A 13,325-nucleotide genomic window follows, 5' to 3' on the forward strand; every position below is an offset into this window, starting at 1 on the left:
AGAAGCCAGGAGTTTAAACTTACATCTGGTTTAAAACCAGTTTAAAATTCCTCTTGGGCGCTTTTCAAGACTTAAGCTTGAAAAATGAATATGTTACTACCCTGTTATGTTACCTTTAAAGAAGAAAAAAGAAAGACATTTTTCTTTAAATCTTGCAGTTAATTTAATGTTGGTAGTTGAAGATCACATGATTAGAAGAGACAGAAAGGCTCAATAAATAATGCTCATTCCTGAGTTGTACAAATCTATGTCTCAGCCTGGCTTCCTCAGTTAAATAATACGTCTGCTTTTGTTCGATAATAAAATATTAACTGTGACAAGAATGACTTCTGTTCCCCTTGATGTATCCTCACAAAGACACACTCACTCCTCCTCCTCAGCTCACTCGTCTTATCTGCAGCGGTGGCTTGGCAGATGAGCGTTTTCTTTGTTGTAACCAGCCCTGGCGAAGCACATGGCTGCCTGCCTGTCACACTCACAGATGAAGTGTTCACACCCGTCATTGTTATCTAAAAGAAACAGAAGAGATTTTAGTAAAGAACTCCTAAGTAACATGCTATGGGTGAAGTTGTGACTGGTTATGGTTTCAAGTCGTTGAAGCTTCTTTGAACACTCACTCAAGCAGGTAAGAGTCTTGCTGTCCTTGTCACACCTGTAGCCGTAGGATTCAGTGTATGGGTTGTCAAAGATTGGCCAGCACTCATCATGCTGCATGGCCTCGCTGTAGCACTTGTCGTGGACATAACAGCATCTGAAACACACACAAACACAAAACTACCATGAGCAGATCATAATAAAAACCAAGATGAAAACAACAGCCCAGTAGAGGTCAGCTCTCCAGATCTGGAGTTTTTATATCAAAGGGTACAACTAATTCTAACAGTAGGAGTGTCCAAACTTTTTTCAGAGAGGGACACATGTAATTATGTGAAAATGAACAGGGACCAGCAGCGCTTACTGAATTTATTAACTGTGAAAGTCACTTATTTCTTTTAGTGATTTCTATAAAAACAGTAACTAAGTGGCTTCATCATCCATCATTTCAGACTGATAAACTCAAAACTCACCTGTCTCTCAGGTGTCTCTGATACTAGATGATCAGTGGTCAGTTTTCTGCAGCAAACTCTGCTTCTGACCAAGTAACATGTTCTCCAGTAGGGGGCGATGTGAGGAAAACATGTCAGGATGTTTTTATGGCAGGATTAGGATCTAGATTTTATCAAGACTGTTTTTAGATTCAGACTATTTAGAAAGTTTTTTCCCCATTATATCTGGTCCTGCAATCTAAAAAAAATAAAAAAAATTTTAGGCACAATTTTTGTCTTTTCCGGACCATTTAACTTTAATCTTGATTCGTGTCCTCTGATGTATTTTTTGAACTGTCACATTTCCACATCATGATAAATCCATTAATTTAAAGATGTCAGCTGTAAGTTGAATTTTTTTTGCAGAATTCACAGAGCTTTAGCTTTAGACAAGTACACAATGCTTAGGCCAAATGTATTTAAGTGAGACCTTACTAGATATTGTTTGGTTTGGTTTGTGACCAAAGCATTTTTATGACATAATAACTAAACTGTAGGATGAAAGCTATGTAATCACAGTAAACTGAGTGAACCAGAAAATGTGAACGGTTCAGAAGCCAAAAGTTAATCTACTAGGTAACAGCAAATAACAAATGAGGCTTTGAGAGCCGTACCTGTCGAGCTCATCCACAGGTGTGCCTGAACCTCCCATCCCACAGTAGCAGCCATAGTCGGCAAAGTCCAGAACTGGCCAGCTGTCAGGTACAGTACAGAGGATCATGGACCTGAACTGCCACAGAGCTCTGTAACCCTGCACTGTGAAACACAAGGAGACGTCTCAACACACTTCCTCCTCCACATGAAATCAGACGTGCACAACTCTGAGTTATCCTGGAAATTAGAGATTTTCTGATAGACAGTTTAACGCTCAAAGATGGGAGCTGCAAATACTCACTGTGGCATGCTGGGAGGCTGATGAAGAGGATGAGGAGGATGGAGAGTGTCAGACGCATTGTGCAGGCGCTGATATGATGCCTACAGTTGAGGGCTTTTATTGACCACTGACCTTAACAGGTGACCCTTTTTGGCCAATTGCCAGAAGACATGCTATCTCTATCTTTACATGAGCTGCCTTATGCAACATGTATGTACAGACATGATGCATGTTCTACATATACAGACACACAAACACATTATGTATAACTTTACACTTACAGTGTTTTTTAAATGTATATAAATAATTTGATACTGTGTCGAGTTGTATGGTTGCTCTCTAATTTAATCTTAACATGACCTGAGTCATGTCCAGCATCGTGGGAACTCTGACCAGGGCAGCTTGTTTGCACAGCTGCATGTGTCGTAACATACATGTAAAATGCAACCTGCATCTCAGAGCACAACATATCAAATCAAGATGATAGTGAATAAACAAACAAGTTTGAGCTGTTTCATTCAATACATTTGTCAAAGCATATAACCTGCTTCTGCTGCCTCAGTGAGTCAAAAATACATGATCAGACACAGATCACTTTGCCATGTTGTTTTCCTCTAAACCTCTTTTTATATACATATCATTTATAATATATTATATACCTTTGATACAAATTTGAGTTTTATACCTATCACATCAAACAGATGATGATCACAACAATAGCCTCTGTTTCTCCAAAGCATCAAACTGAGAATTATTAGACGACCATTCGGGCCAAACCCAGCCAAGATAAAACCTCTATCCATTATCTTTCTCTTTCTGGGTCACAACGGGGCTGTGACCTTTTCCAGCTGGACATGTCACCAGCCTGTCACATGGCTGACATGCAGAGACAGACGCCCATCTACACACACTCACACCTACAGGTAATTTAGAGACCAATCAACTTGATGAGCCTGTTTTTGGACTAGGGGAGGAATTTTGTCAGAACAACAAGCAAAAGGCACTTCTTGGTTTGCATCAACCATGTTACTTACTACAGCACCTCCCTCAATATACGACACAAACTAGTGCAATAAAATGGAATGTGATACCATAAGACAAAACTTAACCTGACTCAATTCAATATAATATACCATACACATTACCATAGGACACGACATGATACAATACCACACACAATACAACCCATTATGGTACCATATGTTATCAGACATTCAGATGCAGAACAATATCAACATGCAGCCCCAAAATTAGACAGTTGTGTTAAAATGAAAAAATAAAGTCACTAGATGTAATAACTTTTTGCCCTGAGTCAGATATTACATTTTAAGTTTTAATACATTTTTTTCAAATTTACATTTCAGGCTCTGCACTTTTGTCACATTATCAACCAGTTATTACATTTCAGGCTTTGTTACATTTTTATTATCATTCCATTTTGTTGTTTTGTTGTTGTTGCATTTGGAGCTTCAACAGGGCTTCTAAACTCTCTATCAGAAACAGTATGGTTACATCACAGAGTCTCCATCCTTATATTATATTGTCTATGGACACAACTTGATGCAACCCAGTATAACATCATAAAACACAATATGGTGGAAGTTGATATTGGTTTAAGACACCATGTCTGATGTGCAACACTAAGGTCCAATGATATGATGATAGAAGACAATACCTCTCATTACACTTGGATGGTAGAGTGTGGCTTGATGGTACAATGGTATAAGACGATAAGATGATTTACCTCAACATACCTCAGAGTATAATCAGATCTGGTACAGATGAGATACATGATAAGATGAATAACACTTGTGTTGATTCCCTTAAATGTGTCACTCATCATTAGTTAGTGAAGACGTATTGACATGTATGATTTTGGAGGAGAAGTAGACTGCATCTGTTTTTTATTTGGGCAGACACCGAGACAATAATCTCATCCAAAGACAAACTTCATGAAACAGCTTTCTCTATTAACCTTTTTGGAGAAAGCTGTTTCATGAAGTATTTTGCACTCATGGCTGAAGTCATAAAAACATGTTGAGGTAAACAAAACTCTGGAGCAGAAGCCTTTAATTTTAGCTGCCACCCTCTAGTTTCCGTCTTATCTCTGCTGTTCTATCGCCTCTCTTAAAAGAGCAGCCTGGATTCAGTTTCTGCTCTTCTGACTGCAGCCATGAATCTGTCAGGTCGTCTGTCCCTGCTGCTTCTCACAGGTGAGACTGAGTGGTTTTCTATGTCATACTTAAGTCCTCAGTCGAGACGTGATTCGTGCCTCTTAAAATTACCTTGTTTCTTTTATAACTTCTCTCTTTGTATCTTTGCTTCTAAGATGTTCTGTAACTGTTAATGTGCTCTTTTTTCTGACTCACCAGCTTGTGTGGCGAGTGGCGCCCTGCCACCAAAGGCCTTATGGCATTTTGGGAAAATGATTGAGTGTGCTCAGCCAGGTGTCAACCCCTTAAAGTACAATAACTACGGCTGTTGGTGCGGCTTTGGAGGGACTGGAACCCCTCTGGATGAACTGGACGAGTAGGAAGCAGACATTTCATTTTTTATTTTATTTCCAGGTATAATCTTTGTGAGAAAGGGAGCATGGGATTTTGCCAAATGTACGCCTTTGTCTCCCTTAGGTGCTGTCGAATTCATGATAAGTGCTATGAAGCCAGCAGAAAGGCTCCTGGGTGCTCGGGTCTCGATGACCTCCCTTATGTCATTGATTATGATTACACCTGTTCTAATCAGCAAGTGACCTGCTCAGGTAAGAACGAACGATGGCGACACACGTTTTTAACCAAATTTTCCAGCTTGCTAAGAAAAACTGAGTAAGAAATCGAACTCTTCCCTCTCCAAAGTGTTACATTAGAGTGTTAAACAAGGCTGCTCTTGTGAATCCATGTATAGAAGACTGTATGGATACAGCCAAGGATTAGGGTTTGATTCCCACTTTAGAGTGACTACACTTTAATAAAGTGCCTTCACAACACTACATGAAGTGTAAGTGAGGTCTGTGCTTTGCTATGATTAAATATCTGTTTGTCTCCTGCCTCTCTTTCGTCTCTGCAGCCACCAACAACAAGTGCCAGGCCGCCGCGTGCGAGTGTGATCGTGTGGCTGCTCACTGTTTCGCTCAGACTACGTACAACCCCGAACACAAGAACGTGGATCCCAAAGTCCACTGTGTCAACTGAGTTACACAACAAACAAAAACCACAGGAGACAACATAAGATCTTAAACAGAAAACTTTAATGATCATATTTTCCTTCAACAATACTGGATTTGAAAAAGTCTGATTTTGGGGAAAATGCATCGTTGTAACAAATAAAATAAAAAAAAGCAGGTTAGATTCTCATCTCAGTGAGTTCAATTTCAGTCACTGTGTCCTTGCCTTTATTTGCTGACACAAGCAGCAGCTGTGCTTGTCTCACAATATTTTCCACTCACCATCTTTTTTTAAAACTGCAGGTCACTCCAACATGCAAAGACACACTTTGGGATTTGAGTCTCTGTCCAGGCAGGTTTCCAGAGATACATCACATGTTTGGTATCACTTTATTGGACAAAAAAATAAAAGGAGGTAGGAGTGATAACATCCTCATTTAGAGTTTTTTTTATTAGAACGGAATTATCCCAAAGAGTTAAGCTGAAGGCGGAAATTATACAGAAAAATTGTGATTCTAAAAACAGGAAACAGGTTTTAAAATTTGAGATTACAGTTTGATTAAAAGCTGAAGAAAGTCAGGTAGCAGCTGTGCACAATAACAACAGATTACAAATCAAAGAAGAGCCTAACTCGTGTGTTGGTTAAATTGGCTTGTAGAGAAGAGTCGTCACGTATTTCTTTTTGTATCTGTGTGTCGCGCTGAGGACCATCACGCCATCCTGAGAGATACAGACAGGAAGGAGAGGATTTAGATACACACGAAGGTTTTAGCTCTGGACTTTCAGAGAGAGAAAACTGTCTGTAGTTTTTATCCTCATTCAATCTTTAGCATTTTAAACAATGATAAAATTAGGGAAAAGGTTTTATTAATCACCACAAATAACATAATTCTTTAACCCTGGAGAGCCCATCATAGTGTCAGTTCTGGGATTTCCATATTACTAAGCTTAAAAAAAGCCTCTAAAAAGCTTTTGCTTCAGTTGGTGGTAGATTTGAAGCTAGATACAATAGATGCATCACTCTTTTTGCATATGACACTCATATTGCATTTTTTACATAACCATAAAGAGCGCTGTTTCCTTCCACTCATGTGTTTGCAAAAATTCAGTATTAACAACAAAAACATTACAATCCATTTTACATTCATATTTCTAAGCCATGACACTTCTGTATTGAGAAAAATATGTGTAAAAGTTTAGTTTTTGGTTTATTTGGACATAAGTCTTTGCAGTTTATTAAAGTTTGGGATATAAGGGTTGTATTGTGTACAGCAAACGTTTTATGCATGTAAAAATGTAAAGTCATGTTCTGGCAGACTTGGTGTGGTGGTTCATAAAGGATTAAACTGTACGTTCAAGACTCAAATCCCTATGATACAGTGTTTATTATGCATGCAATGCAGCTCATGCTTGCAATTATTTGCTTCATGGTAAACAATGTTTTGTTAATACCAAACTTACATGTTACTAGATTTGAGAGGATCACTTTGGTAATCTTTAGTAACAGTGTTTTGTTCTCTTAGGCTGCTGCTCATAGCTCAGTGTTAAATGCCTACCTTCACTGGATCTTTTTATAAAGTCACAAACCTAAAAATGCTGTTTTACTGGTCACATATGGTTTATTTTTCTCATTAATATGATAAGAAGTGAGAATGTCACTAAACTATTAACTTTTTGGAAGTAAGATTTACTCCATGGCTTTGTATTTTCATCTCTGTACCCCATAGACTGTATATAGAGTGGACAGTGTGACTCCACCATTTATCATTGTACAGTTTTGAAGCCAAAATTCCCCCGTCACAGGCGCAGCCATTGTAGCAGTTGTGCAGCCAGAGTCTGTGCAGTAGAGACTCTGAGGGATTATGGGAGAATCTGAGTGGAGCCGGGTGACAAAAATAATATATATATATTTTTCTTTTGAGAGTCTAATCACTTCTTGACTCTACCTCCTGACATATTTTACAATCCTCGAAAAAATACACATGAACGGCAACTGTTGTAAAATGTGACGTAAAACCTTATTTTTAACCTTGTTTAACTAATGAAAACAAAACTTCTCCGAAAAAAAACAGTACTTGAATACAAGACAGTCAAATGATATCTTCATATCACCACAACAATCGGACGTGAGAAACATTTCTACGAGGTGTATTATTTTTTCAAAGTTTGACCACAGCCCATCTGGAATGACTAGATAGCTGGATTTTTTTTACCTATACTGCATCCAGCCACCAGGGGGAGCAGTTTTGTGGCAACCTCATTTCAAGCAAGGCAAGATGACATCCCATTTTTTTACAGTCTATGCTGTGCCCTTACTGGCCAGGGTTTCCAGTCATGTGTTGGTAGTTACGTGTACTGAGAGCATCCAGGTACTGTGTTATTGTAAGGTTATCTGAAGGAAAGGGCTACTCAGAGTTCAAGTCAGAAAAGACTTTTTAGAACCATCAGTGTTTTTTTTGTGTGTGTGTTATAGCTCTGTATAGCTCTGTCCAGAGTGCGTCTTGAAACAGAGGAATGGCGTTTTAGGTCCTCTGCTCTTGTATCCTGGACTTGACTGCAGAAAGACTCAAGTGTGAATGAGCTGGTCTCTTTAAATATTTTAAAGCAGATTGAAGGGGCTGGAGGAAGATGTATTAGACTGTAGACGCTTTGAACCATGACTTGTGTAATGTGATACAGAATGTGTTGACAAACTTTAAAATGTTGTGTTTTTGTAGCTCTGTCAGAATGTGCTGCTGCTGGTCTCGACCAGGAAATTCTTATTAAAGAGGATTAATCTCAATGAGGCTTTTCCTGTTTAAATAAAATTTAAACAGATAAATACATTTTCAAAGGTCTTCATATAAAAGGTAGCAGGGCTGAAGGGAGGGTGTGTTACCTTAATGGAGAGGGCGTACAGGTGACTCAGCATCACATGGTTTGGCTCTGGGAGCAGAGTGGGGTCACACTGAAGAGGATTCAGAGAGAGACAGGATCAGTTTCTCTCAGCTGCTTGTTTTCATCACAGATACTGAAAGTGCACGTCTGCCATCAACAAGTGCATACTTACAGAGACACCTGTGTCCTTGTTAAGAAGCACCTGCAGCAGGTGAGGAGGTAGGATGGGTGGGCTTTTGATCTTGTCTTCTGGTTTTATAACATAAGCATCCTGTATATACGGACCAGGAGGGGAACTGGACAAATCTGAGAAAGTTCAAAACATCAAAATAAGAGTTTCTTCATAACTACTCATCTTATGTTACTCAATGATTTATTATATAGCTAACAGTACAAATTTAACCAGCTTCATTCTTAAGCTAATCAAAGCATCTTAAAACCTCTAAGTTTTAAATCAGTTATGATTTGAATAGTTCATGTCTGACATACCTGAGATATCTGCAGAATCCTCTGAGTCAATCCTGAGGGCGTCAAAGACCTCAAAGTCAGTCCTCTTCACGTTGATGACATTATTAACTGTTCCTGTTTTAGCCGTCATCACAGCCTGAGGGAGGAACAGATTGTGTTGTTGTCGTGTTAATGACTTTTTATGAGAACATTAAAACACAGAGTACATCAGTAGGTTGTTTATTATAAAGTGTTGGTTTGTCTCTGAAACTTTCACTCACCCCTGTAGGATCCAGCGTCCACTGACCGTCCACACAGAACTTATACTGGTGCTCTCCCTCAGGCAGGTCCACGATAGCCACAAAGTTTTTCTGACTGTTTTTTAGAGGAGCAAAAAGTTTCCATCAGCACATTCATCAGTCCAAAGTCTGACAGCCTTGTTTGGCAGTCTGCGTGTGTCTAACTACCTTCTGTTGAGGGGGATCTTTGTGGTCCAGTTGTTAAACGAGCCAGACACAAACACTTCTTTGGCGCCTCCCGTCCACCTGAACACAGTGGGTCTGGCTTGTGTTGGACTCTTGCTTTCGCTCTCCAGGTCCTGCTGCCAGGCCAGAAACTCCTGCACTTCCTGTGGAGCCTGGAGGATGATCAAAAGTATTGTTGCCATGTCATTGAGCTTACTCAGCCTTTGTTACACTGCACCACACTTCTCCAATGAGCGGCCAGTTAAGGGGAGCTGGAGATGGACACTGCTGCTTCGTGAGTTCATAGGTCCTTAACTTGTTTTTTGTTCTCTGCCAATGTGAATCAGGTAACATGACTTTTCCTGCATTCTGCTGTTAAATTGGATACAGACACACTTTAAGAAAGGTTGCGAAATGTGAATTATTTAATTAAGACCTCTGATAAACCAAAAGTTTCATATAGCAGTCCAGCTTTGTAATGACTTCAGACTTCCTTCAGTTTGGTCTTGATCTACTCACAAAAACATAAACAAAGCAGTCAAAACTGTTGTTAAAAGGGCTGTAAGGAGTTTGAAAATGATCTTGAAAAAGTCTCCTTTCTAGATATATGCCTGATTGTGATCCACACTTTAAAATGAGATTATCAGTGCCAAAAAAGGTTATTTTGGAATGCTACTTGCTAGCTTCCTGATCAGATTGGATTAATTTACAGCATGCTGGAGTCTCTGACAGCACCACATTGGCTGACAAATTTAGTAGTTAAAATAAAGATCTGTGTTTTTCTCTGCTGAAAATAAATTCTTTGAATAATTTTGTAGTGATTGTGTAAACAGAAGACTGACTGTCAGATGGATAATGACAGAAGAGCAGAAGAAAGCTAAACAGGAGAGTGATAGAGTCATTGAAAAAAAGAAAATGTGTTTCAATCTGATCTCCATTTAATTCCAACACAAACACACGCCTTGGTAAAAGTCACATCTTTACAACAGCGTCTGCTGCTGAGGGCCAAAAGGTGTCGTTGCAGTCCAATTTAAATAGATCCTCTTCACAGCACATTTAGTTTGGTGTTTAAAGCTCCTGTAGGGTTTTCATTTATCTGTTCATGAAACAGACAGAACATAGTACCGGAGTTTCCCTGTGACCTGGAAAAGTTAAAATCTCATCACTGACAAAACTCAAGGTATATGCTGAAATCCTGAGGTTAAATTCAATACATTTTTCAAGACTTTTTAAAAACCTTTCAAAAGTCTTAAGACCTTGTCCCGACTTTAAGCTGTTGTTAGCAACTGATCTTTGACAGTTGTGGTTTGCATTTCAACATAAATTAGGTAAGCTGATAAGGAATAAAGCTTAAAAGAATAAATGAAACTAAAGGCAGGTTAATTGACATCCCCATTACCACAATGAGTAACAGCTGTTATTTAAGGCCAGCTTGCAGAAAAAAAACACAAATTTATTTTATCATTATCAAAATTTAGGACATGTGTTTGAGATTGTGTTATTTTCTTTCCATTAGCGCTACATACGGACGGCTACTAAACTACTGTATGAACTGTGCGTGTTGTCATATTAGCCTACGGATATGTTGGGCTGTTAGCGCTACACATAGCCCGTGCCTCACAAAATTACAACTTTGCTTGTTGTCATGTTTCAAACAACAGCGCTACGTAACTGTATTGATAAATACCCTATCTCGTTGCGTTGTATCCAGTAAAAAGGTGATTTGAACAAAGAAAATTTGTTCCAAAACAAACAGACGCTGGTCGGTGATGAGTGTGACGAGCAGAATTATCGTCCAAACACCATGTGTGGTTATTTTTGAAGGTTCAGCCCTGAAAACATTTTTGAACCAGGTGGACTATTTCCATGGTGGATATATGGAACTGTCTGTCTGGCGTGTTAGGTTAGCTTGTAACAGTTGCAAGGAGGAAATTAATATTCATGGATACTTTTGGAGTCAAAGCTTGAACACCAATAGGATTTAATACCTCATAACATCACAATTACGACTTTTTAATATTTTTTAAGAGCCTTAATTTTGCCACAATTGATTTATCAATTTTTAGTTTTAGTTTTACTTTTTAAGACCGCGCAGACACCCTGAAACTAAACAGTCCTATAGGTTTGTATTTTATGTCCGTAACCATCACCATAAGGTAGGTGTCAGACAAAGTGAATAATGAATCAGCCTCTATACAATTTGTTAACAAACAAGTGATAGAGTGAGTGATGTTTGGCTGTAAAAAAGCAGGATGACATAAATACATGTACAATATATTTTTTACAAATGAACAGTAAGAAGTTGGCAAAGAGGTTGTAGAACCATGCTGTCCACAGAAAGTGTCAAATTTGGAACATAAAATCCCTCACACAAGAGCTTTAAAAATGTCACAAAAGATGGACCAAATTCATAAAAATAAAGAACATAAAAATAAAGAAATTGTTATATAATTCTAATAGCATGGGACATAATGTATTTTGAAAGGGTGTGTGAACTTACGGAAGCCCTAAAAGGTCATGATTGAAAAAAAAGTCTTAGTTTTCTTGACACGTTTTCTTACTTAATGGAAAGCACTAAGAAGCTGAGAAACAGTCTACACTTACCTCAATCATGGAATGCAATTGTGTTTTCAATAAAATGAGAAAAAATAGATGAGACGACTCAAGAATGAGTTGAATTAGTTACTTAGCCCGAATGAATGACTTATTTTTCCGGAGAGCCTAACTTATTTTTTTGTCATTATCTCATTAAACAAATCGTGTTTTCTCAAGACAATGGAATAATTCACCTTACCATAGTGAGAAAACAGGATCATGAATTCTTGTGATCTTAAACTCAAATCAGGAGGTTGACAGCTATCATTAGATATGAGACGATAGCATGGTAATCTGCCTTTCTGCTGCTGCACACATGACAGAGGTAAGCGTAGCCTAAATCTGTGTTTTCATAAAGACAAAAAAGCTCATCTCAAGAAAACATAGAAGATGAGATGTGTGTTTTCATATCCTTTTGGGGCCTCTATAGAAACTCCCGCTTTGTCACTTAAAATGACATTTTCGGGGGATTTTCCAGCCTCAAGTGCTGTATTTATTGCAATGGTTCAAGTTAATTGGGGCAGACCATGATACTTTATTATATTAATGACATTAACTATGGTCCATTCATGGTTTATGTGCAACATCATGACATGTGTGACCTACTGATAAAGCACATCTCAAAATATGGGACCTGTTAGTTGACTGTGATCATGGAAATCTAGAGTCCTGTTATAGAGGTGTTATCAGTTATCAGACCTTCTGATCCTCTCTCTGGAAAAGGTCTGCGTCCTCCGTGCTGTCCAGCAGGATGTTTGGTCGTGCCTCCTTCCCTCTGTCCCCCCCTCCGGAGCCCCGGTCACTGCTGCTGTTCCCCATCCTGCTCCTGTTTGACACACACACACACACACACACACACACACACACACACACACACACACACACACACACACACACACACACACACACACACACAGATAAAGACAAACCAGGGTCCAGTCAGCATCTCTTGACCTGGTCCCGATCAGACCACCTGAGCCTCACTGTTTACCTGTTATTAGCATTTTTAGCTAGTTGAAAAGAGCAACACGTTGACAGTTGGTAATTTAGTTATATCAACAACGAAGAAAAATACATGGAATCAGATTAATGTTGAATAAACCCACCTAAATGTCTTCAGCAGCTGTTATATGGACGCAGGTTTCTCAAACGGGAGCTTTTCTGGACATCTGTCTGCGGTTTGGAGCTCGTCCTCTGCCCGTTGTTGTTTCCGTCTTTGAACAGAAGTTTTCTTCACGGAGGCGGAGCAGCTTCTCCGTCCCACCAACACAGAAACCGGCACAAAAACGTGAAGAGTGCTTTCTTCTTTCCTCCTGCCTTTTTTATTTGCTCGCTTCCAGAAATAAGATTGTTGTGCGCATTTTTTTGTAACCGTTTAGAGGTAATTTGACCGTTTGTCTGTCTCTTTCTGTCCGTCGTGGAGAAAACACACCTCTTCCGCCTCCTGTCTGCGAGCTCAGGGTTAAAATTTAACCCGACTGGTGCCAAATGTTCTGCGATAATTTTGTCAAATTAAATCTAAAACTACAGTTTTAAACTAATGCTGCCACGCCAGGAAAAGGGGATTGCTATCATTATATGACGTGAAACTTTTTTTTTGGGCATCGTTCTCAAATGGGAGTACGTGAGGGTACTCCAGGGGATAGCAAGATTCAAAACAATAAACAAAACAATAGCAACCAGGCTAAATTCATTTAACACCATTTACTCAATCAATGTTAGAAGCCAATATAAGTTTAAGTGGACACTTATAGTACAGCACTGTGTTTTATGTCTTTTTTCCAACCAAAACTGCTTGCCATGTTAGGTTACTTAACATAAAA

At 38.9% G+C, this 13,325-nt stretch overlaps 3 protein-coding genes across 3 annotated transcripts; 1 reads left to right on the forward strand and 2 right to left on the reverse strand.

The window, feature by feature from the left end:
- Positions 1–337: 337 nt before the first annotated feature.
- Positions 338–2,038, reverse strand: pla2g1b (phospholipase A2, group IB (pancreas)). Its single transcript, XM_074670660.1, has 4 exons — positions 1,987–2,038; positions 1,700–1,841; positions 618–751; positions 338–509 (listed from the first exon to the last, which is right to left on the reverse strand). Exons 1-4 carry the CDS (start codon positions 2,036–2,038, stop codon positions 391–393), a joined length of 447 nt encoding a protein of 148 aa, XP_074526761.1. The 3' UTR covers positions 338–390.
- A 2,020-nt stretch (positions 2,039–4,058) lies between these two features.
- On the forward strand, positions 4,059–5,225 carry LOC141790644 (phospholipase A2-like). The gene is made up of 4 exons (XM_074670659.1): positions 4,059–4,172; positions 4,332–4,488; positions 4,590–4,717; positions 5,023–5,225. The coding sequence occupies exons 1-4, from the start codon at positions 4,133–4,135 to the stop codon at positions 5,145–5,147; spliced, it is 450 nt and encodes a 149-aa protein (XP_074526760.1). The 5' UTR covers positions 4,059–4,132; the 3' UTR covers positions 5,148–5,225.
- A 474-nt stretch (positions 5,226–5,699) lies between these two features.
- prkab1b (protein kinase, AMP-activated, beta 1 non-catalytic subunit, b) lies at positions 5,700–12,964 on the reverse strand. Its single transcript, XM_074670658.1, has 8 exons — positions 12,609–12,964; positions 12,202–12,328; positions 8,911–9,080; positions 8,725–8,818; positions 8,486–8,600; positions 8,169–8,302; positions 7,998–8,066; positions 5,700–5,839 (listed from the first exon to the last, which is right to left on the reverse strand). The coding sequence occupies exons 2-8, from the start codon at positions 12,319–12,321 to the stop codon at positions 5,762–5,764; spliced, it is 780 nt and encodes a 259-aa protein (XP_074526759.1). The 5' UTR covers positions 12,322–12,328; positions 12,609–12,964; the 3' UTR covers positions 5,700–5,761.
- Positions 12,965–13,325: the final 361 nt, after the last annotated feature.

The sequence above is a fragment of the Halichoeres trimaculatus genome, unplaced genomic scaffold (genome assembly GCF_033239565.1).
Source record: "Halichoeres trimaculatus isolate MK-OKI-2021-1 unplaced genomic scaffold, fHalTri1.1 fHalTri1_scaffold_5, whole genome shotgun sequence".
Classification (NCBI taxonomy): Eukaryota; Metazoa; Chordata; class Actinopteri; order Labriformes; family Labridae; genus Halichoeres; species Halichoeres trimaculatus.